Source organism: Zonotrichia leucophrys, chromosome 4 (assembly GCF_028769735.1).
Source record: "Zonotrichia leucophrys gambelii isolate GWCS_2022_RI chromosome 4, RI_Zleu_2.0, whole genome shotgun sequence".
Lineage (NCBI taxonomy): Eukaryota > Metazoa > Chordata > Aves > Passeriformes > Passerellidae > Zonotrichia > Zonotrichia leucophrys.
Genome location: NC_088173.1, coordinates 39,799,206 through 39,823,823, shown reverse-complemented (window position 1 = coordinate 39,823,823; position 24,618 = coordinate 39,799,206). Strand labels below are relative to the sequence as shown.

Below are 24,618 nucleotides of genomic sequence, written 5' to 3'. Positions count from 1 at the left end.
CAAACCAGATGTATGACACGAAATGAGTAAAAAGAGAGAGAACAGAATTGTTCACATTCGATGTTATAATACATCTCAGTAGGTTCCTCCTTTTTAGCTAGATTATGGCTAAAAATAGAGCACTAGTGTAGGCACAGTGAAATATGATTTGCTTCCAATAATACAGTAAACTAATTGTGAAATTAAGCTATTGAATGTGCTGTTATCTCCGAGTCTGGCCTCACCAGCACTTTCTGCTTCCCTGTTTAACATTTATCAAGTTACCCACAAACTTTGACGGATGCAAACAACAGCTGATAAAATATTGCCCTTTCCAAGGCCCCGATCCTACAGACTCCGGCACAGGTAAACTTCCCGGCGAGCAGCCCTTTCCCACGTTTAAAGACTTGCACCAAGACTACTAAAATAGGGCCAAGACTTTCCTTCCTCCAATGCCTAGTTTTTTTCCCTAAGATGTTTAAATGAAGAGACATTTAATGCCCTGAACTCAAACATAATCAGTTCTAAAAGACCTTAGCCACAAGTGAAATATTATTTCAAAACCAGCATCGCTGTTAGCACCGATTTTCCTGTTAGTGTGCGGAACCGGGGCGGGTTTGCCCCAGCGCAGCTCCACGAGTGCGGCGCGGATGCTCCCGCTGCTCGCCCGTATCCCGGGACACAAGGGCACGCTGGGGGGCAGCGGGGACCGGCTCCCCCCGCTCGGCAGCGGCGGGGACGGGGGGATGGAAGGCGCAGGCCCGGCGGGGGGGAGCGCAGCCTTCTCCCGCAATCCCGTCCAGGGGCGCTCCCCTCCCCGCAGCCCGCCCGGGGGCCGAGCGGGGCGGTCGGAGCGCGGAGCGGAGGGGAGGGAAGGGGTGTTCCGCCGCCGCCAGGGCCGGGAGAGACGCTCCGCCTGGGGAAGGGCACGGGGAGACACTCCTCCTCCCCCGCCGCCCGCCCTCCTTCCCTTCCTCCGGCGGCTCCGCGAACCAGGAACCGCGGCGGCGGCGGGCTCCGTGCGTGAGAAACCCCGCGGCGCCGGGAGCCGCCGGGAGCCGCCGCGGCGGGCGGCGCGGGAGGGGCGGCGGGGGCGCCGCGGCCGCCGGGCGCTGCGAGGGGCCGGGCGGCACCGGAGGGGGCGGGGGGGAGGAAAAAGTTTACACCCTCGCCACTCTCCTCCCTCCTCTTCCTTGGTGGCGCAGATGGGAGTTTTACCTGGAATGACATAAGTTTGATTTTTTTTTTCGGGTTTGTTTTTTGGTTTTTTTTTTTTTTTTTTGGAGGGTGTCTCTCTCCCTCCCTCCCTCTCCGCCCCCTCTTCTTTTCCCCCCCCACCCCCAAAAAACCCCTTCCTCCTCCACCGGTGCTGGATCCACCCCCCGTTCCCCTCCGCCGGCGGGCGAGGGTGTGACCCGCGGGAACACCCACCCACCTAGGCGTCCATGGTGGGAGCTGTCCGCCGAGCCGAGCCGAGCCGCGCCGCGGGCACCCCGCCGCCTGCCGCCGCAGCTCCCTCCCTCCCGCCGCCCGGCCGCGCTCCCGGTGCTTCCTCCGCGTACTTTTTTTTTTTTTTTTTTCCTCTCTACCCTGGGTGGCGGTGCGGGCTCCCGGATGGTTCGCTGCCAGTAGCCGGGGGCCGCGTCTCCTCCCCCCGCCGCGCCACCATGTCCTAGGGGAGGTGAGTGAGTGCAGCGCGGAGCCTTGCGCGGGGGGCAGCGGGGCGGAGGGCAGCGGGGCGGGTGTCCGACACACCGGCCGGCGTATCCAGGTCACGGCTAGTCCCGTCCCCATCCGTGAAAACTTCGCGGGAAGGACGCGTCCATTGCTCGCCAGCGCCCGCGGGGAAGCGCGGCGGGGGTGGCGGCTGCTCCTCCGCGGGTCGCGCCGCGGGCGCTGGGAGCCGCCGCCTCGGCCCGTGAGTATGGGTCGATATTTGGCAGAATAGGAAAACGAGAGGGGCACGTGACAGCCCAAATCCTGGGGATGTTGGCGCTTTCGCCGTGACTGTGGAATACCAACCCGCAGCAGCACACGCGGGGTCCCTACGGGCGCGCACGGGCGATTGCGGAGAAGGTGCGCGGTGCCCGGCGCTGCCGCTGCCCGGCGGGCTCAGCCCCCGGCCCCGGTCCCGGGGCACCGCTGTCACCCCGCGGGGCCGGGAGCTGTCCCCGCCGGGCCGTGGGGCGCACCTGGGGCCGGGAGCGGGGCTCTCAGGGGCCGCTGACCGGGGGCTGGGGGCGGTATTTAGCGAGCGAGTTGGGAGCGCATCGCCTGAAAGTTTGCTCGGCGGCTTTTTCCCCTTTCTTTCTTTCTTTTTTTTTTTTTTTTTTTAAAGGCTTGTCTGGGAAAGGGGTATTCCTGCAGCCGGGACGCAGGCACCCAGGGGGACACTGGGGAATAGGAGGTGGCAGCAACCCCGAGGCCAGGGGTCGTTCCGGCGGCTCCTCTGGCTGGCGGGAGGCAGCGGGCGGGGCGCCCGGCGAGATGCGCGGCTGCCGCGGAGCGGAGCCAGCCCGGCGGGGAGCGGAGGACGAGTCCTTGAACCCTCCTGCGCTCCGCCGCCGTCGCTCCTCCGCTCCTTATTTTTTTTTACCCCTGTACATTTTTCTTCTTTCTTTTTCGCCTCTCCATTTAATTACATTAATTTTTTAAAATTTCCCTGGTTAAATCGCCGCTGCATCGGCACGGTGCGCATTCATGCGCCGCTGACAGGCGGAAACCCCGGGCCGGCGGAGAGGCGATGCCCGGCCCTGCCGCCGGCGCGGCGCGGGCACCGGGCGGGGGCGGCCGCGCCCCGCGCACCTCACCTGTGCGCACGGTGCCGGGGCCGCCGCCCGGCCGGGGGCGCGGGGCGGTGCGCGGGGAGCCGCGGGCGGAGCGCGGGGCCGCCGGTCCCTGCGGCTTTAAGGAGATGCGTTTCCCAGGCTGTGTCGCAGCAACTTTGTATCAGTCATGTCGCCCGGCGGGTGAGTGACGGCGCCGCGCAGCCAATGGCGCGCCCGCCTGGCCCCGGCCGCGCCGCGCTCCGGGCCGCGCCCGCCAATCGCGGCGGGCGGCGGGCGGGACGTAAACTTGAACTTTATGTGGGCATGTGACATGTTTTTAAAGGACTTGGCACCTTTTGCCGTCCCCTCCCGGGTGCCGCTCCGTGTCACCGGGCGGCGCGGCGCGCCTCGGGCGGGCGGGCAGGCGGGGGAGGGGCGGGGGAGCCGCACCGCCCGCCCTGCCGCTCCGCGCCGCCCTGCGCTCCGCTCCGCGCCCCGGGCTCGCCCCGCTGCAACAGGTACCGGGGCCGGGCCGGCCGGGGGCACCGCTCCGCGCCCCGCACCGCCGCGGGAGGTGCTGCTGGCCGGGTGAGCCGCGGGCTCGGCAGCGGGGCCCGGACCCTGCCGCCGTGAAGGGCGGGGAGAGGCGTCTGCACGGGAGGAAGCGCTGTTCTGCATCGCTCGGGGGCCGAAAGCGGGTTTGGGCTGTGGATCCCCCTCCCCCGCGGGCTCCTGGGAGGGAGGGAAGGGAGGGAGCAAGCTTCCGGGCACTGCCGGGCTCCCCCACGCGTGACAGCCCGGACTGCACCTGCGGGAAGGCTGGCTAGGCTGGCGGGGGGCACAGGGGTGCAGAGCGGTGGCTGCTCGCTCGGAGCTGCGGGGATGCTCCTCGCAGCGGAGGGTGAATGGGGAAATCAGCGCTGCCTGCGCGGATGTTAACGCGCGGGGACGGGGGGGCACCCGCGCCCGGCTCCGCTGGGTCCGGGGGCGGCCCTGCCGGGGCTCCCCGCGCCGCTCCCGTACCCGCGAGAAAGGGGGGAAACCCCAGCCCAACCACGAAACTCAGGTCCCCCGGGCAGCCTTGTGGCAGCGGGGTGGCTGTCAGACAGTGAAACTTTAAGGAAATTTGTTTTACAAACAGCGAGAATTAAGAAGTGGGTGGCCGCTTGAACCACCAGTTTATATATATATTTTTTTTTTGTGAAGCTGGGCTTACTTCAGATTTCCCCGTATCTAGGTGACCTTTTGGTTGCAGGGATACCAGGTACCATTTGATTTTTTATTTGGCTGTTGCTGCGAGACTAGTTTCATGCCTAATTGATCGGAGATTTGTGCTGCGGAGGGCTGTGCTTGTTGATGTGTTTGGGGTGAAATGTACGACTAGGTATGTTTGGGGTGAAATATACAACTAGCAGTGTCCTTCGGAGAGGGAGTCTGGATAAGCTGCTGTGCTCACAATGTCTCTTGCTTTTGTAAAGTGTCAGATAGAGATGATCTTGGTTCCAGTATGTATCTGTGCTGAGCTTTAGTTGTGGCTGTCCGTGGATGTTGTAGCCCCCAGTCCGATTTGTTTAGTGAAAGTTAGTAAAAAGGCATGTGTGTGCAGTAGGTGAAGTGTGGATTCCGTGGATAGATGCGCTAGTCAAGTTGTAATAAGTTCTGCCCTAAAGAACAAAACCAAACCCTAATGCTACCAGTAACCCCTGAGATTATTAATTTGGTTCTGGTATCCACCGAGGCACTTGGAGGTGACAGAAACCATCATTGCAGAAATTCTGTTTGCTGCTGCACTCTCCCTAATTTATAGCTCTCGTTTTAAACTGAACTTGTATTAGGCCACAAATAATCTCTGCTGCTTTTTGATCCTCTCGGATATATTTGCCAGCCTTTGCAAGTGCAGGATCAGGGCATTTTCTACTTTCTTTTCCTTTGTGTGACTCAGATTTTTATTCGCTGAAGTTTCAGAGTATGCTCGGCTATTGATTGTATATGAAGTTTGAATTTTACTGCTGTGAGAGAAGTCCCTACAATGCTCAAACACTGTTGTAATGTTAGGCCTGCAACAGAGATTTCCTGGCATGCAGTGGTTCTGCTGGTGTTTCTGAGAGTTAAAATTAACTTACATCCTAATTTTAAGCCTTAACTAAGTTTCCTGGTTTTCAGAAATGCGGGTCACTCACAGCTGCAATTGATTTCTCTAGGATTTAGGCTTGCTCAGCACTTAAACCAGGGGTAGGTGATTATCTGGGGGTGACTTTATGTGGAATTAGGCACTTCTGTCTGAAAATTTTATACTATAGGAATGTGATTTAATGTACATGATGATGTGAGACATAATTCTGGGTTCTAATAAAATTTGTGCTTGAGGGAAATGTAAGCATTGGGCTATAGTTCCAATTAAGTAAGGGCAAAGAAGTATTCAAGTCATTCAGTTTGGGTTTTTTTTTTGTTTTGTTTTTGTTATTTTGCTCAAAATAGCTTAGTTAAGAAGTGTTAAGTAAAGGGATAGAACACTAAATTAAATATTGGAAAGTGAATACATTCTGAAAGGAAAAAATATTTGCATAATATTGATATTGTAACTGTTGCCACTTGAGTTTCTGCAGTTCTGATGATACTATGAGCCAAATCCTTAAAAAATAATAGTTGTTACTTATGTGTTGGTTTTCAGGTTGTTAGAGACTGGGTCATGATTTTGCTCCTTACGTTGTGAAAGTGGCATGTGGGATGGGAGGGGTTTTTTTAGGGTCCATTTTAGAACAAGGTTTACTTTACTTTATATATTCCTCTTGCTGGCTGCCATGGAAGTTTGCAGAATTGGCAGAGTTATGGATCCATTTAACAGCCGTGAATTCCCACCTAGTCTGATCCCCTTCCTCTGTGGCAGGAATGTTTCCTGCTGATCTGCTGTCCTCCTTGTCTTCCCACACCTTCATGTCTCCTTGGGAGGTTGTACAAGAAGTTTGTGTGGCTGGGAAGGGGCGAGTCAGCTTCCAGCCCCTCAGAACAACTGCTTCCTTCTAAAGCATCCTGGGTTAGGCTGAATGGTGGGGATGATGAAGAGAAATCCCCTTAAGAGAGCAGTCTCCCTTGCTTTGTTGTCCCTATAACATGGCAGTGGAAGGTCCTTGGAGGAACAGAGCTGTAATGAGCAATTTCCACTGAGTTTTCATCCTGCCTGCCACCAGCATGTCCTTTCAGGACCTCTCTGGATTCCCTCCTTCCTTACTCCCCTTTCCCTTTTTTAGGTGAGTGACAGCTCCTGGTACAGCTGGCCCTGTTCGTGGGGCTATGGCCAGCGAGGGTGGGCGGTTTGCTGACATTGCCAAGCCATTCCTTTTGGGGCAGGGCTGGGAGCAATAATTTGGGTGTTCCCTAACTGCTGAGCTGTTTTCTCCCTGAGCCCATAGGGCTGTCATATCCATGAGACCTTTCCCTAGGTTTGATTGAAATTGGACAAATGGTTGAGAGATGATGGATGGGGCAGGGAAATGGGACTGGCAGGCAGAGCGAGAGAGGAGGATAGACAGAGAAAGCGGATACGCCTTGTTTCCTTAGGAAATTAGGAAATTTCCTTAGGAAGTCACACTGTCCTGTCATTAATTTTACTTTTTTATATATGTCTTTGCTAGTTATGGAGACAAAAGGATACCACAGCTACCCAGAAGGCTTAGATATGGAGAGACGGTGGGGTCAAGTTTCTCAGTCTGTGGAGTATTCTTCCATAGGTGCTGGAGAGCAGACTGATGACAGTAACTACATGGAGATTGTAAACGTCAGCTGCGCCGCCGGCACTTTCGCAAACAGCAGCGCTCAAGGAAACGGCAAAGAAAAACCTGAGCTACTCTCCTGCCTGCAGCAAGACAACAGCCAGCCTGGTCTCCTGTGCTCTGACATCAAAACCGAAACAGAGTCCAAGGAGCTGTCGGCAACGGTGGCCGAATCCATGGGTTTGTACATGGATTCGATACGAGACGCCGATTACCACTACGATCAGCAGAACCAGGGGAGCCCAGGGAAGATCTACCAGAACGTGGAGCAGCTGGTGAAGCTCTACAAGGAGAACGGCCATTGCTCCTCTCCCCTCCACAGCGCCAGCAGGCCCTTGAGGTCTCTGATGTCGGACTCTGGGAGCGCTGTGAACGGCGGTGCCATGCACACGATTGTCAAAAGCCCCATCATGTGTCAAGAGAAAAGCCCCTCAGGCTGCAGCCCTCAGAACATGGCCTCTTCAGTGTGTAGTCCTGCGGGAGTTAACTCCATGTCCTCAACCACCGCTGGCTTTGGGAACTTTGCCATGCACAGCCCCATGGGGCAGGGCACCCCTCTGTCGCGCTCACCCAACGTTGAGAGCCGCGGCTCCATGCTGCACAGCCCCGCGCACGTCAGCAACGTCGGCTCTCCGCTTTCCAGCCCTATCAGTAGCATGAAGTCGCCGATCTCCAGCCCTCCCAGCCACTGCAGCGTGAAATCTCCCGTCTCGAGTCCCAACAATATCACTATGCGATCTTCTGTGTCCAGTCCTGCAAACCTGAACTCCAGGAGCTCCATTGCCAGCCCTTCCAATGCCAATAACAGGTCCACGCGTTCTAGTCCAGCGGTTAGCACTGTGGGATCATCCATCTGTAGCCCCGTTAACAACTCCATAGGGTTCCCGCCTTCCGGCACGCCAGTGGGGCCTAGCAGAAGCCAAGACACCGTTCCCAGTCCAGAAACAAAAGACAAGGGTGCTCAAGAACTCACGTTTCCTAAGATGGAGGAAATGGAGAACGCCATCTCCAACAACAGCCAGATGAACCTTGTTCAGTTCATAAAGCCCGAGCCAGACGGGTCCTTTGGCAGCGCCTGCATCGGCGACAGCAGCAGCAGCAAAATAAACTCAGATTCCCCCTTTCCAGTACCAGTGAAGCAAGAGTCGGCCAAACATCCTTGTTCTGGTGCCTCCTTTAAAGGGAATCAAACAGTAAATCCTTTCCCATTTACAGATGGCTCGTATTTTTCTTTTATGGATGACAAAGACTATTACTCTCTTTCTGGGATTTTAGGACCACCTGTTTCTTCATTTGATGGAAATTGTGAAGGTAGCAGTTTTCCAAATCCAGGCCTACGTGTGGGGATTAAGCAGGAGCCTGACGATGGCAGCTATTACCAAGAGAACAGTATACCATCCTCTGCCATTGTGGGGGTAAATTCAGGTGGACAGTCATTTCACTACAGGATCGGTGCCCAGGGCACGATATCCTTGTCACGGCCGGTGGCTCGAGAGCAGACATTTCAGCACTTGAGCTCCTTCCCTGCTGTCAGCACGCTCGTGGAGACCTGGAAGTCGCATTCGGAGTTGGCATCCAGAAGAGGTGATGGGTATCCAGTTCTAGAGTACATTCCAGAAAATGTGTCCAGGTGAGCTGGCAAATTGCTACTTTTTTTTTTTTTTATCTCCTTATTTTTTTTCTTTCTTCTCCTGCATTAAACAAACAAGGCGTGAATTAAAATGAGGACCAGGGTGGTATTTCTCAGTTTGATGCATAATTCTTTGTTTGAGTTTCCATTATTATTAGATTTGTGGCTATCTTGCTGTATTTTACTCTGCCTTTAATGAAAGCGAAGTGCTGGCTTTAATATTTAAGAAGAACATATTGTATTCTGTTGTTATTAGGTTTGAAGGTATGGCTTTAGTATGTTTATGAGCTCTTACTACTACAAATGTTGTTTTTCCTATAATGAGAGCTTAGTAAAATTGCTCTCTTGTGTCCTATAATGGTTATTTTTTTCTTAGCTAGTGCTTGAATGTGTGGTACCTCAGATGAAATGTTGAGATGAGGATGAGAAAATGGTAGTGTCAGGAATCTGTTTTTGTGAAGAAGCATGGTTCTGTGTTTGCAGTGGACTTTAACTGGTTAAGTTTAAAAAACAACGTTGCAAGCCTGTGGCAACATATTATTTCTGTATTTTAACTGTAGGAACATTTGGTTTATATATATAGAAAAATGCCTCCAGAAGGAGGAGAGCTGTTAAAACTTGATGCATTTGAAAGGGAGAAATGGATAAACTGATCCCCTCACTTTTGGTGGAAGAGAAATGAGCAAGTGTCATCTGAATTTGGCTTTCTTGGCTGATCTGTGGCAGCACGTCCTTCTTCAAGCAGGTGTCCTTGAGTTGCGTGAGGGATGCCTACTTTCCTAAACCACGTAGTTGCAGAGTCAATAGTGCATGTTCTGAAGCGCCTCTGACAGCATGCCTGAGTTCAAATGGTTGCACAGCACACCCATGTACCCAGCAGGCTGACCCAAGGCTTGTGCCAAAGCTCAAATAGCCAGTGACAGATTGGCATTTACCTTTCTCAAGTGGTTTTTCTTGCTCATCACGAGCTATGCAGCTGCCCGCAGTGAATGAAGCATCTGCCTTATTCTTGGCGTGGGGTTAGGAGGATGCGTGGTGTTTTCCATATTTGTATGATACTACAGATTTCTGAAAATAGTGTTGCAGTGAAAAATATAATATCTAAAATACTGGTGCTTTTCAGGAGGGAAATCAGCCCATCTACCTATAAGGAGAAAAAAAACCAAAGCTGTTTTCATTTGATTGTCAGTTCTGTCCAGCACTGCTACAATCTCTCTATCATTTTGTAGGCCATACTTCCCTTTTTCTTTGGCCATTTCTAATATGGTCTCGAAAAAGAATGCACTTTTTAATATAACTCAGCTTGAAAGGGCTGTATCCTGCCATCATGCTGAACTTTGCATGTGGCTGGATATTTGTTACCGTCCAGTCTTGGCTTAAATGTACTTTCTTGGATTAAGGAAGATGGAGTCACTGTTCCTTAGTTATTTTACCTGATGAAATTTTCATGAATTGCATTATTTATATAGTGAGAAAAGTTCACCAGAAGACTGATGGAATGGCTGAATACAAAGACCCAATATTTTACTGCCTTTGTGGTTGAGCACTGTTGCTTGGACAGGTAGCTCCTGCCAGCTGTGAGAACTCTGGTGTGACTTAATGCTTGCACTGAGTCAAGGCTGTCATCCATTGCAGGGACAATAAACAAGGAAATAATGCAGGAAGGAACAAGGTTGCCATCAATAGTTGTGTTTGGAGTGACAGTTTCTTATAAGGCTTTTAAAGGAGTCTCCTGATCTGACATTAGTCCAATGTAGCTCTAGATCAGTACATGTAATCAGGTTTGATGATGACAGAGGCTTGGTGCACTTTCCTGTCTTTGTTTATCCAAGCTGGTATCTCTGTAGGATTTGCAGGTGAGCTGCCACTCTGCAGGATTGGAGTTCTGAAATGTTTAGTGCTCAGAGCTGTTACGTGTGGAATTCTGTTCAGGTGATGGAGATCTGCGGGGTTGCGACACTCCAGGCATCCTGATCTGTACTCCAGATTAGGACATGTGTCATCATTTCAAATCTTAGAACCAACCCCATTATTTAACTAAATGTTGCTCTTAATCTGGCTGGTGATGGCTCTATGCCAACAGTGCAGCCAGGGACCTGTGCAAAGCCCTTAAAATTTTCAAGGTAAATTCGTTCAGAGATCTTTTTGACAGTGCAGATTTGAGTGCAGAAGTGCCTGCTGAGATATTTGTACGCTGGTGAGACAGGTCATAAAGACTCCACATAAGATGTCGCACATGTAAAAGCTCAGCCTTGCTATTGAACCTCAGACTGATCTTTATTTTTCTCTTCGTTTCTGTGCTGTCTTGCAGCTAGAACAGAGGAAATCATGCTCAGATTAGTTGGTGCTCTGAGGTGTTGTAATAAAACATGCATAGCTTAAAACTGTGCCAGACCCAACATCCCAAGCAGGGCTGGTTTCAGCTGTCCCGTATCCATGTGGCATGGGGATTGCAAAATGCCTCTTCTTTCGTGTTATCAGAACAGCAGCATCACACCTCTGTCCTCTACATCTAAACCAGATCCTTGCTATTTCCACATTTTTTTCTGATGTGTCAGTCATATCAGGCATCACACATTTTGCAGACTTTTACAGCACGTGATTAACCCTTCAAAGTTTGCAATATTTTGAAGTTTCTGGTAGTCTAAGTCTTGGTCTTTTTTTTTTTTTTGGCTTGCAATATAAATGGCTGCAAGCAAAGAATAAGGTGAAGGGAAAAAATAGGCTGCATGGTTCTCTAAAGCCAGTAGATGAGCAGCATGGAATATGTCTTGTTTTAGCAGCATTATTTTCTGAACCCTGATGTCATACCCTTTCTGAACTGCCTCAGACTTGCAGCTTACATGGTGAAAAGGAGTGGATGGCCGAAAGAACATGACTTTGACTTTTCATATTTATAATGAATCTTAAGAATATTGCTGTTAAAAAAAATCATATTAGAGTGTTCCCTTTCTTGAATCAGTGGTAGTGTCTAATAACCATAGTTGAGGCATTTAAAATGCCTTGCTACCCTGTTGACTGTGCCAATCACCCGCTGCCAGTTAGAACATTTCTCTTTTTCTCCTTCAGTTACTGTTATTAGATGTGCACAGTTATAGTTCTTTTAAAGTTAGTTGATAGTTGATAGTAACTTTTTTATAACATTGCAGATTGTGGTGTTTGGGGAATGAGAGCCTCTTAAGGAAAACCAAATTGCCTTATTCTCTTTTAAATATTTTTCTTCTGCTAATATGCATGCAGAATGTGTCTTTGTTTTTGAAAGATTTTACATTTGAAATTTTTAATAAAGGGTGAATCATACTTGTCTAGCTGTGTGTATAGATTCCTCCTTCCACAAATGGCATTTCTAAGAAATACGGGTTTCTAAACTAAATAATAACTAAGTGGGCTTGAAAAAGAAGGTATGTGCAATTATGTGATGTCATTGATGAAAACCTCCACAAAGAATCCAGATAAGATTTCACTATAGGGTGATCAGTGCTTGTCTGAATCAGGGTGCTACCCTAAGCCCCATTATCGTGCCAATTTTGGGATTTTCAAAATGGCCTACGAAAATGTCATGGCTGCTTAAAACAACAGTAAAAATTGAGGAGAATGACCTTTCTGTTGCATTAGCTCTCACCTAAAGCTTCTTGTGCAAATGTGCCTTTTCCCTCTAATTTCCATATTAACTCATGTATGTACACACGTGTACTCGCTTTTCTCAGTGCTTGTGGTGGAAACAGAGGGCTGATACTCCCTCCTGCTGTCATTTCTTCCTGGCAATTCCACTGGCATAGTCCAGTGTGGGAGGAATTCACAAAGTTTGATGTGCTATTCAGAAAGTTTAGTGTTTTAATATGAATTGCATATGTTTATCCGTAATAGTGTTTCAATAAATTTTTGATCAGACAATGATAGTATTTTAGGGATGACTTATACCTGTCTGTTCCTGAGCCATTCACATGTGTCAGGATTTATTTCTTAGACCCTACTTGAAAAAGCTCCCCAAAAACCAACCCAACCCAAAACCAGAAGGCAACCCAACAACATGATCCTGATTTACCTGTAGCCTTTACTGGCTTGAATTGATTCTGGTTAAAATCTGATTTCAGACTATTGCAAGTATTTTTGTAAATAAACTTTTATGTTAAATATTATCTAGAATAGTCACTTATCAGAATTATACCTGCCAGAAAGATAAAGGTCTGGTAAATATTATTTTTAGAATTTATGAATGGCCTTGACCTCTGTTTGGTGACGGACTTTATGAGAAAAGGACTGTGCTGTTAAAATATTCTCCATGCTTGGCAGGACTGTATTCCCTTTTATCTTCCCAAAAATTTACTGTGCCAACCTTTTTCAGAAATGATTCTCTAATACCATGGACCATAGCCTCAAATCTATATTTTTCCTTTATTTTAATTTGAGAAGGTATACTTGTTTTTGTAGGTTCTTGTATAATTTTGTGTCTTTTTTTAATGCAGCTTTGGGTAGAGTCTTGACAAAGCTGAGACCTCTGCATATTCTTTATTTCTCGCTAAAGAAATTAGAAGTCTGTGTTAATACATCAGCCCAGGAGGCTGAAAGGTTCCCTTGGGCACACCAGCATGCATTGAACAGCTTTTTACTTTCTACAGCTTTCTTTGTTGTTATTTTGGTGAGGGTGCTGGGTTTTTGTATCGCTCTTTATTGAGAAGTTCAAAGTCTGTATAAAGTATTTTTGCTTAAAATATGTATGCAAATAATGGCTTATTTTTCCTTAAAATTATATATATCCATTGCCTCCTGTGCTGTGGCGTAGGGAAGTCTACATTAATGGAAAATTGTGTTCCAGAGCTGGGTGGATCTTCCCCATCTGGGGAAATAAGAGCTCTGTTGTCAAGCTGGGTGCCAGGAGCTAGGGCTTGGTTGTTTCTTTGTGCAGCAGTAAATATAGTTGTGCATTTCCAAAATGTTTCAGGTTGGTACCACTAAACTTTCCAGTACTTGGCTGTTGGAAATCAGTTTGCCATGTTTAATTCTGATAGTAGCTAATAGTTGCTGCCTAGTTTTTGTATCACTTTTGGTGATATGGAATCTCACTATGATAATCTTGTTTTGATGGTTTTCTGAAAAACAGGAAGGTGGGGTCACCTTCAATGCACAGATTTTATAACAAGCAGAAGAAATTTTGATGGTGCATTTTCTGACAGTATGGATCAGTCCATTTTCATGAGGACTTGAAAACAGAAAAGTATGAACTGTATAAAAAAATGTTCCAGTCCTCTTTTAGGAGATGTGTGTTGCAGCAAGGCAGGCAAGCACAGGGACTGCTGCAGCAGATTCAGTGCTCGTGCAGTACTCATGTTGTCTGCAGAGGGAGTAAATTGTTAAGTTGTGGTTCAATAACCTGGCCTTACTCAACCAGCACTTAACATTAATGGAGCTACAACCTGCTGTGGAGTGCTCTGCCTGGCTGAATCAGATTGCCAGGTACTTACTGGTGCTCTGCTGATCCCAGGCTGGAGCACTGGCTGCTGTTGGGTGTCACTTGTAGCTGAACAATATATTATTTGCAGTGGTGAAAATACTCTGTTGGGCCATGCCTTGTCTGCTCTGATTCTGGCTTTGCCCTCTGATTGGGCTTGTTGTATATGAGGGCAGATTGGGTTCGTGATCTGGTCCACTCTGAAACTCCAAAGAACCGACAGGACAGTGAAACTTGGTGGGCAGTGTGATGTGATATGGACATGAGAACAAACTGAAGGGATGGAACGGGAATGGAGCCTGTGAGATATCTCAAGTGCACCTTTCTGCTAAAAGATAATGTATTGTCCAGCCATAATCCCAACACTGGTATTTTCAGGATGTAGTTTCAAGGTGTTTTCTATTTTTCAATTGCATGTATTGAGTCTTTGAACAGAGTTGTAGGAGATGGAGTTAGTAATGGACTTGTTTTGACCAAAACTTCTTGGAGAACAATGGAGTGCTGTGATTTGAGATTTAAGATCTCAGAGGTCAGAAAATACCACAGTTAAGGATGAATATAAAACCATAACTTGTTCTCTGGCAAATGTGTCTTAAAATATGGCTGTCTAAGAGTGATAAAAATGGTCCAACGAGGAAACTAAAAAGAGTGTGTGAAAAACAGGTATTAAATCCATCTAAGTTTAGTACTTTTATCAGTTTTCACATGCAGCTGGTTGCTACACAGTGCCTGGTGCTCAGCATATGAATTACTTCGGTTGCAGTCTCCTCCGAGTGAGAGATCTGTGGAGAGGAAGAAAAAAGCAGCAGTGTTTCCATTGGGTGCAGTGGACCAGGTTCTCGCAGCGTTATTGGGCACGTCTGAATGCACCCTAAATAGACCATGGCACGATGTGGCTGCTCGCTGCCCTGCCTGTGTCACCCGCAGCACAAGGTCACCGGCTGGGGGGCTCTCCCGCAGCCGCTCCTGCTGCAGCCACCTCGGCTTTGCCGACCTTGGAGGGAGGCGCACGTTTTTGGCTTGGGCTGCAGGGGAAGGGCTCCCAGGTCAGGAAGTGCCTGTTTATCCATGGCAGCAGTTCCCAGTGCAGTTCCCTGCTCCGGTACCGCTGCTGGCAAGAGGAGCAGCAGCATCCCCCCCTCTCTGCGGGGCTTGCGTGGGAGGAGGCACTCCCTCCTTGGACTTGGAGATGGGATTTCTGTGCATCCATGGCTTTCCCTTCAGGGACCCTGGGATTTTACAAAAACCTTGAGGGCTGGTTTGCTTTCAGGGCAAAATTTTCAAATAAACGGTCTCTTTAAATGGGAGACTTTGTGACCTTGTTTGGAGTTGGGTTTTTTTTTGGTTTGTTTTTGTTCTGTTTTGCAGTGAGGTTTATTAATGTGGTTTATCAGAGCTTAACAGTGTGTTTTTTGGAAAGGAGGTGATCTGGGGGGGTTCTCTTTCCCTATTTTGCTGAAATCAGTGCTGAAAGATTCAAAACACATCAAACAACGCTGCGCCCCCCCGTCCCCCAATCCCACCCCAATCTCCTGAAACCCTCTCCCAAAACAACAAAAGTGCAGAAAACCAAATCCATGCTGTTCATTCTGGAATCTTAAAGGTATAAGTAACACTGTTTGTATGTGAATAAGTATTTTTGCAAGATGCCATTTCTTTACTGAGTTATATTATTGCAGAAGTTCCCTACACTGCTGTGGTAGATCACGAAATAACTTGAATTTTATTTTTTATCTTAAACAGTGCAATTACAATAGAGTTTCATGTTAGCTGGTTGCTAATTTAAATTTCTCCAAATCTGTGATCTCTAAGCTGCATATTGGCTTCATGAACAAGCTGATAGCTTAAATTTCATATTTGGGCATAGGGTAAGTTGGAGTTAATATGTAATGCTATTTTTTGAAAAGGAGAAAAATAAAAGTAGATTTTGGTTAGAATCCCTGAGTAGGAACAAAATCCAGTATTTGTGGATAATACATAAAATGGCTTATAGGAGTTTGTATGTTCCTTCTAAGATGCATGGAAATGCTGCTGATTGTGGTTAGTGATAATAATAGATCAAAGAGTTACAGCCCTAAGGTTAAAAAGCAAATTTCAGACTAATTGCTGAATGTTTCTGACAATTTTTCTATCACTTTGCTCATTTCCATCCTCTCTCCTAAACAATACTTTCTACTTGCATCTGGAGGTGAAATAACTTTTTTGAATGAGCTTTCAGGCTAAAATTTCTGCTGAGCACACAACTCATTTCTATTGTGCTTTTCATTGCATATCTGCCCTTGAGAGGTGTTACCCCAAAAAGTGGCAGCTTTATAAACTTTCTCCATAGCAGCTAGATCTTTGGAAAAAAAAAAACCAACCAAACAAAAAAGAAATAAAAATCTTCATATCAGCTTTAATAATGCTTTCTGAATCTTATGGATTTGTGAGAATATCTTAATTCTTTATTTTTGTGTGTGTATGACCCTTTTGGGTGCATGTTCAGTCTTAAGTCTCCAAAACAAGGCAGTATTTTAGAGGTTTATTTTGAGCAGTGTAATCTATCAGTGGTCTGAGAACTTTTAATCAGAGGGCAGAATGGGCAATTCAGGAGTTTGTCCTGACCAGGATTTTGCTGAGAGCTGTAGGGTCTTGCCAGCATTTTTGGCAATGCTTTTCTGAATCCTGTGTTGTACTAAGATCGTTGTACAGTCCTGCAAAACCCTTTGTTTTCAGGGTTTGAAATTCCTTTATAGTCACTTTCTTTCGCCCACCAGCTCCTCTCCTGTACCTGGTTCGGAGGGTCAGGATGGCGCCCGGGAGCTGTCCCGGTCTTGGCTCGGGAGTGCCCCGTGGAGATGGGAGCAGTCCTGAGCAAGGCAGTGCTCTGCTGCATGAGCTTTAACTCTGCTCTGCCTCTCCCTGGGAGCTGCAGGGAAGGGGCAGGTGCTGAGCGTGGCTGGTGGGAGCAGGGCGCAGGGTGCCGGCGCTGCATCCCGCATCTGCGCCCCGATCCCGCACCCCGCGGGCGGCTTGCGCAAGGAGCCGAGTGCGAGTGCCCCGGAGGGAGCGCGTCACCTCGCTCGCCCTGTCCCGGCCGGAGCCGCGCTCCCCCAGCCATGTGCCAGTGCGGTTTCACAACCGGCCAGCCCCGGTTTACTCTGGCAGCGTCTCACCTTGGAAAATCAATTGTGTTTGTGTCTTTAGCCCTCCCTTAGTGCTGCTGCAGGGAAGAGAGTGGGGAAGGGACTCTGCTTGCTGGTATGGAGTGGGTTGGCTTGGGAAGCAGCATCCGAGATTGTCAGGTTCCAACCCCACCTTCAGCAAGACAAGGCAGCTCAGAGCCCCATCCAGCCTGGTCTTAAATGCTTCCAGGGATGGGACATCCACAGCTGCTCTGGGCACCCTCTGCCAGTGCCTCACCACCCTTCAAAGGAGAGAATTTTTTCCAAATACCTAATCTAAATTAGGTGTTCCTAATATAACTCCTTCAGTTACAGCCATTACCCATTGTCCTATTGCCGTGTGCCCTTGTAAAAAGTCCCTCTCCAGCTTTTGCAGGTGATTCACCACTTTCCCCCCTCAAACACTGCCTCTCGTCTGACAGGAGCAGTGCTGGAGGTGGGACATGGTCTCATAGTCAAGTTTCATCAAAGTCACTGCCCTCAGACTGGGAAAGAGATTACTTCTGGAAGTGCCTTAAGGTGGAGGCATCATGAGAGCAACCTTTCTATTCCCTCAGGAGGCATGAGTTCAAATATGAGCTTCTCCAAAAGGTCGGAGATCTCACTTTTAGCATTGCTGAAGACTTGTCTCTAGAAACCTGTCATGCACTTCAGCATTTTTGAAGACTGGAGTGCCAGGGACCTTGCAAATGAAGGTGGGTGGGAAATTTGCACAGTTTCCAGGCAGACTATCTGAGCTGTCAGCTTCATTATTTTGAACTAAATTAGATTTGTGCTAGAGAGTGCAGTATGCTGGAGCGGTTAGAAAGCTCTTCCTCTAATGGTAGCTTCAGAGCTACTTTGCTAGATATAACTGTGTTAACTTCCAAACTCACGTGAATAAATTAAAATAATACAAAACAACTGTCTTGCACAGGTGTGGATCCTGCTCTATGGGAAAACTCCCTGTTAAAACTCAGGAATTCCATTTGAAGACAATATAATTTAATGTTTGGTGTTTCTAAGGATCAAGGTCTGTTATTTTTTTATAGTTTGGTAGAAATTGAACACATTGTCATTTCTGGCCAGAGGATGCATGCTTCTGGAACACTGCACTCCTGCAGCTCCCTGAGCACCCTGAGCCCAGGGAGAGAATACTCAGGGATGCTGCAGTGGACGTCATTTTCCCCCATTTCCTAAGGATTGCCCCCCAGCTTGTAGCCCACTTGCTTGGATTTAGTGTATGCCATGGGTTTGTTTTGCTATTTCCATTTTAGTTTTGTTCAGTTTTGGGCACTAAAGCTTTCTAACGTTAATAATTAAAAACAAATATTGGCCAATAAATATCTTTAAGGATTAGAAAAAGTTAGTAAACATGACAGGCTTGTTGAAATTCTGCATTGAACCTTTGTTGCAGACTGCCCTGCTGTAGAGGTAATTCTGCATCAAATAAACCCACATTGCTGCAGAATTACCTCTACAAACCCTGCACAGCTTTACCATACTCTTCCTTCAGATACACAGTGGTAAAAGAGAATAATTCCAGTTGATACAGTTAGGATTTTTAAATCCTTATTTTTAATCTGGATCCATATAAAGTAGCTGGAAGATGAACAAAGTGTGAGGGGTTAGACATGTCAACTTCTGCTCAGTGTATGGAAGTAACTGTTGGAAGTGGTCCAGAGCTTTATGGCTGCTGCCAACTAATGACATAAGATAATGTTGCAGTGAAACAATGCATTTGATTTGCATTTGTTTCCCAACTAACCTTTCTGATTCTTGGGACTGCTTGGAATTTATGTTTCTGGAGATGTGACAGTAAATAAAAGGAGATTGGGCATTGAAAACTTTGAATGATTAAATATGCAGTAATGACAACTTCAAACTGCACATGCAGATAATGAGATAAAGAATGGTTACTCACTTCATATTAAACCCATTTGGTGGAAGAAGCAAAGAGAATGAGTGTCCTTTGGATGGACATGTTATTTTAAAAAGGGAGAAAATTCAGAGGAGCTAATGTGTATAGAAATAGAAATGAAAAAAGTGAGTTGCTGATTTACTTTTTTTTTAATTTCTGGAATCGAAATGTATCTATTATGGGTCTGCAAATTGTCCTGCATTTCTTTTCTAACATAAACATGAGTTAACTGGGTGCAGAAGGCTAATAACAGAGTTTGTAGGTTTTGTTTACATTTTTATTTGGATCAGAAATGTGCTTTTGAAGCGAATCTTCCAGTTGCCACCATCTTCTGCCCTGTGGTTCACATCACTGGGCAGCTGAGCGGGGAGCAATCAGATATTTCTGAGCCAGAAGGGAATGAAAAAAGCACACCAAGGGGTACCCAGGGCATTCCAGCCTCAACTTCTGTCCATGGGACCCCACTGGAGCTGGCCTGAAGCACAGCCCTGGTGACATCTATAACTGGATCCTCAGGGCTGACCACTCCTCTCCATAGATCCCTTTTATGCCTGTAATGTAAGTGCTGCTGGTGTGTAATTGCATTTTCACCTGTGAGCTCAGGCATCTGTAATTGAGAAAAGATTCAGAGTTACAGGCAGAGGAAATTGTTGCACAGAAGAATCAGAGGCACTGTTTTCAGCAGATGTGTTTGTTCATAAGTTGTGACCAGAATGAGAAAAGTACCTACTTACCCTTCACCACAATCTAGAAATCCTAAAAAAAAGCTGAATTAAATCCTGGAAATAGGAAATGGAACTGAGTTGACAAATAGGCTTTATCTTTTTTTTTTTTTTTTTTTTTTTTCATTGAGTGAATTTCACTTCTTTTCAGCTAGATAGGAATATTCTGATATTTATTATAATACTAATCTGTAAAGGCAAACAGAAATGTTTTGATTATAGGCAGCTGTCCTAAGTATTTACAAGCAGCTGTAACTTAGACAAACTAATTTAAGGACTTACAATTTTCATTTCAGGAAAAAAAACCTACTTTGTGGATCAATAAATTCTTGTAAAGTAAACCTATTGATTTGCAGCTAATTGGATATTGTGGATGTCTGATAAATTAATTTTAATATGAGGCTAACTGAGTTGACTAGGTGATGTATTAGTGGTTGTAAATGACTTTGAGTCATTAAGTCTATTTATAAGGTAGCCACGGGAAAAAAGAGTTAGAAACCTCTCTTAATTTCTAATAAATCAGCACTGTAATACCAGATCCAGATAATTTCTGAACTCACAAGAGGAGCTTCATGCTTTTCTTATCTTCATACCCTCCATACTGTGATAAACAAGATACTCCATGTCCTCCACTAATTGTTCCATGTCCTTCCACCTGTATTAGCCCTTTCCATGATCTCAAGATGCTTCAGGTTCTGCTTGCTTCAGCACAAACACCTGATATTGTGCTTATTAAAAGAAAGTCCTACGAAGGTTGTAGCAAGGTCCATGTTGCTGCACAGAAGCCTGGTCCTCCCTCTGCCAAGCTGCTGTTCCAAGCTGGAATGCTTCAAGGCACAAGGGGGTGGCAGCCCCAGCCATGGCTTTGGCAGCTGCAGGGGTCAGTAGGTGTTCATGGGGGATTCTTTGCCCCAGTGCCCGCAGCATGGACATTTACAGTTCTTTCCACATTTTGCCTGAGGTATTTGAGGCTTGGAGCTTGGGTCTGACTCCATAGGGAGAGTTGCTACTGGTTGGGATATGTTTTGGCTTTTTTCCATCACGCGGCGTGCCCCAAACTCAGAGGTGATATTGATGTTGGCGTGACTTAAGTCAGTAATTTAATACAAGGGAATGCAATTTTCATGAAAAAACCAGGACCAAATAGGACTGAGCTTGGGATCAGGAATGCAGAGCAATAAGAAATATGATCTAATGGGAAAGAGGAGGATGATAGGAGCAAGGAAAATAGCAGGAATTGATGTGAGAGGATAGAAGCTCAGTATAATGCCCCAGGTACTAGCAAAGCTTGTGCTTTTGTCTGACATAACTAAAAATTAAGAATATTCAGCGTCTTATCACTTAAGATTACAAGAAATATCTTTGACTGATTTTCACAGATATATTTCATGGAATCAGTTTGAAAGGCAGCAGTAAATACCCAAGTTTCCCATGTGTTGGTTTTGGTACAATGTAGACTTTTTGTGATGTTTTATATGGGCAGATGAAAGTACCACATATCTCTGTACTAGACATGAGAACTGATGGTGAAAATTGTTAAATTATCCACTGTTCACGAAAATGTAAAAATAATACGCCGTTTTTAGAAGACGCTGCATTAACATTGTAGCTTTTTTAAAATTTAATTTGCATAAAACCAAGGAAAATAACTTTGTTGCACTACTTGCAATGTCCGAAATACCATTGCTGTTATGGGTCTCATAAGGTAACTACATACCCAACTCTTAATTATATTTCTGTATTGCATCAGGTCTGTGGATTAGGAAAGTGAGATGTCAAGGGTAAATTTAGAGTGGGACTTCTCCGCCAAGTCCCCAGTGCTCCCACCGGTAGCTCAGTATGAATGAGTCTGTTTCTTTAAAGACTTGAAGTAAATATTGAGTAGGGTTTCCTAGCAACATTTGTAAGGTTAAGTAAAAATCAGACTTGCCAGGTGTTGCTTCCAGAGCACACTAGCCTTTCTATTTCAACACTTACACTTTCAGTACATTATCTGCAGTATGAAATGCTGAACAGGATTTGATATTATTGTAAATAGATAATTTTGCAGAATCATATGTCCAATATGTCCAGCTGCAATATTTTTCCCACTTTGGGATGCAGTTTTTCTTTTGCTGTGTATTTTTGTTGTACTTAAACTAATGGAGACTAATCTTACTTGGCTTCTGCAAGTATTAGCTATAGATATGTGTGTGTGTGTTTTAAAAATACAATAATAAAGGTAATGGTTAAGTCTACTAAAAGAAGTTCTTATTTATTGTTTTTTTTAACAGTAAACCCAGGAGTCATGTGTGTCCCAATTGGTCTCATGAGTTTGCACGTGTCTGAGGTACAGGCAGTAGAATCTCTTGCAGAAATCTCGATTTTTCTTCAGCTTTGATTTCTAGTGCTAGTGACAGGAGAGCAGATCAGCCCAAATACTTTGTAGAGTGACTTAGAAGTAGAGTTTTCCTGTTATTTTAGTCTGCTCAGTAAATGCATGCTCTCTCCACAGGTGCCTTGGGATGTGTAAGAGGTGGATGTGCCTGTGGTGTACCTGTTGGGGGTGGGATAGTTCCCCCTTGAGAAACACAGAAAGCTGGAATTTAGGTTAGCCCAGGGTAGATAGACAGACAGATAGATAACGGAGGGGAACAAGGAGTGGAAAAATTTGGTTGGCTGCTTCCAGTCCTAAGTTTTTGAGTCTATAAATAGAGTCTATCGGAATATTTCTAGTTAGTTCTGGGGAAAGTCAGCTGCTGTGCTGGGGATTGGCTGTGATCCCAGAATGAGGAGGGGAAGGAAAAAAAAAAAAAGGATGATAGGAAGCCTATTGAAAATCTACCAACAGAGACCAATGAAATCAAGAAATTGGAAGATGCTGTATTTGGGCTTCAGTTTATTTTTCTGCAGCTTCTCTCAGTGCTGGATGCTCTGCAGAGTGGCTCTCTTTGTATGCTGCTGTGAGTTTCTGAGTTAGCCAAGCCCAGCAGGCAGGTCCAACCCACCAGGGTTCATAGTTCAGAAGCCAGGGCTAAAGCCTGATAGCAGGAATTAGCACGGAAGTACAAGGAAGCAGCATATTATCCTCATTCCATGCTGCAGTGGTGAGCCTGAGCAGCCTGCCCTCTCTCTGGGTTAGATACATTATATAAAGGAAAATGGAGAAATGAAACCAAAAGCTGAATTTTCAGCTAATAAAATTAAGTTACTTTGTAAACTGTGACTTTTTCAAATAGACGTAGAAAGGTGTCACTGATACTTTAGAGTGCGAAGTAGTTGAAGTATGTTATGATACCAGAAATAGACATTTAAGGGAGCCATGATGAGCTTTGCAAACAGTTGATATGCTTTCTAGGAAATGTAAATGACACACTTGAAAAATATTCTGAATCGAGATTCAAACACAATGTACAGCTAGAGTATAAATAGCTAGTAAATGTTAAAAATACAGCATTTTTAGAAAGTGCTTTATTAACAGTAATAGATAACCTTCTAGCAAAAGTCCCTCTACCCTCCCTGCCCCCAGCCCTGTAACCAGAGAAGATGGTTCATACTGTAAGAGGAAAAAGTAGCTTTGGTCAAATAAACAGCATTATGTAGGTAAGCTGAACCAGAGTTCTCAGGGGAAAGTTTATTCACATGTCAGGGTTCATAGGAGCTTTTCCAGTGCTGAATTAATCCCAGAAAAGTCTGTGCTCACGATGAAAGTAAAAATGTTCATGACAACGGTTTTGCTGCTCAGGCTTTGCTGGCAACTCGTTTTTTCCTTTGACATTTTTCAGGAATTGGAGAAATGGGTTGTATTTAATGTTTATGGCAGGAGGAGTAGGGATAGAGCAGTGGCAGTGTTTCCCTATAGGTGCATGCTCCCTTGGATGTCCATTCATGTCATGTTCCAGTAAGACGTTTGCTGCTTCCAGATTTTCTTCACTATTAGGTAAGAAGGTCCTACCCATATTTAACTTGGTTTCTTTTTTTTTTTTTTAAATTTTTTAATGAATGCATTTTTTTAATCTTTGTGTTTGTAATAAATCATAAAACTTATAATAAAGCAATTTTAGCTCTGCATCAGTAGGTGCCTCAGTTTCTCTGTGTTTTCTGGAATAAAATCTTTCACTTAATGACTTTCTGAGCTCTCTTACTATGCCTTTTTGATTATTTAAATGATAATAGCAGTAGAACCATTTTAGACTTTGTTGAGTGATATTAAATGGACATGTATAAGTAAAAGTTTCATTGGATAAACAGAATAAGGTATTTTGTTGTTGAGGAAAGGTTGTTGATAAATACTTTGATTTTGATAGTTCTTGAAGATGATTGGGTAAAAAGGTAAAGAACTATATTTTTTATCTCATTGGGATGTGGGAAAACAGCTCCTTAAAAAAAAAAAAAAAACCAAAGAACTTCTTACCATTTGAATTAACAGGGAGGAAAATCTATCAGGAGGTTGAAACCTGCCCTTGTGAGAGTTGATGACCATTCCCACTCACTTTCCATAGGGCCAGTACTATACCAGATGATGGCTGTGGGAATTAAAACTCCTAATTCATTGTGACCATGAATTTTGCCTTGAAGAAATGCTGAGAAACAACTTGTCTGTGGAGGGAGGAGGGGAAAATCATTCTGTGTATGGCCAAGGTAGATTTAATTTGCAATAATGCACTAAATTTGAAAAGACCTAACAGTATCAGCTATCTGTGTTGGACAGGCTCCAGGAATATTTCAGCTTGCAATTCCATTTTTCAAAAACTGAGAAATTGGAAACAGAAGATAAACAACACATTAATATTTTATTTCTTTTTGGGATGAAGTTCTGTCATGTGTTTGGAAACTTCGTTGAAATATTGGTCTTGTTAGAAGAAGCCACTCAGAATTGACATTAACTGTTCATTGTGCCACTTGTTAATTTGGATTTTGCAAACCAGTGTGATAAACTGATCTGGAATGAAACTGGAATAGAGTTCTAAAATTATGCTTGTAAATAGATCAGCAGATGTTTTGCCTCTTCCCAGAGCAGTACCTTTAAGATGTGTGTCGCATACAGAAAAAACCCAACCAAAACCCAAACGAAGCCCCAAGCCCCCTCCAAAAGTCAAAGCAACTCTGGATTTAATGGGGAATTAGAATTCATATTTTCTGAAATAGCATCTGCTCAAAGTTTCAGAAGCAGGCAGAATTGTGTCTTTAGAGGGAGGATTTGATCTCGCATCAGTTAGAGTCCTGACAGCTTCTCCTGACACGTTGCTTGATGCAT

General features: G+C 45.7%; 1 protein-coding gene across 7 annotated transcripts in view; it reads left to right on the top strand.

The window, feature by feature from the left end:
* Positions 1–1,559: 1,559 nt before the first annotated feature.
* Positions 1,560–24,618, top strand: part of NR3C2 (nuclear receptor subfamily 3 group C member 2) — a 188,421-nt gene continuing 165,362 nt past the window's right edge. Inside the window, exons 1-2 of one of the 7 annotated variants that reach the window (XM_064711241.1) lie at positions 1,560–1,660; positions 6,380–8,147. In XM_064711241.1, coding sequence (XP_064567311.1) covers positions 6,382–8,147 — 1,766 coding nt within the window. In that variant the 5' untranslated portion in view covers positions 1,560–1,660; positions 6,380–6,381. Of the gene's footprint in view, positions 1,661–3,201; positions 3,336–3,995; positions 4,012–6,366; positions 8,148–24,618 lie in introns of those variants that run through there. The other 6 variants (XM_064711245.1, XM_064711242.1, XM_064711244.1 and 3 more) reach the window with 6 other exon arrangements.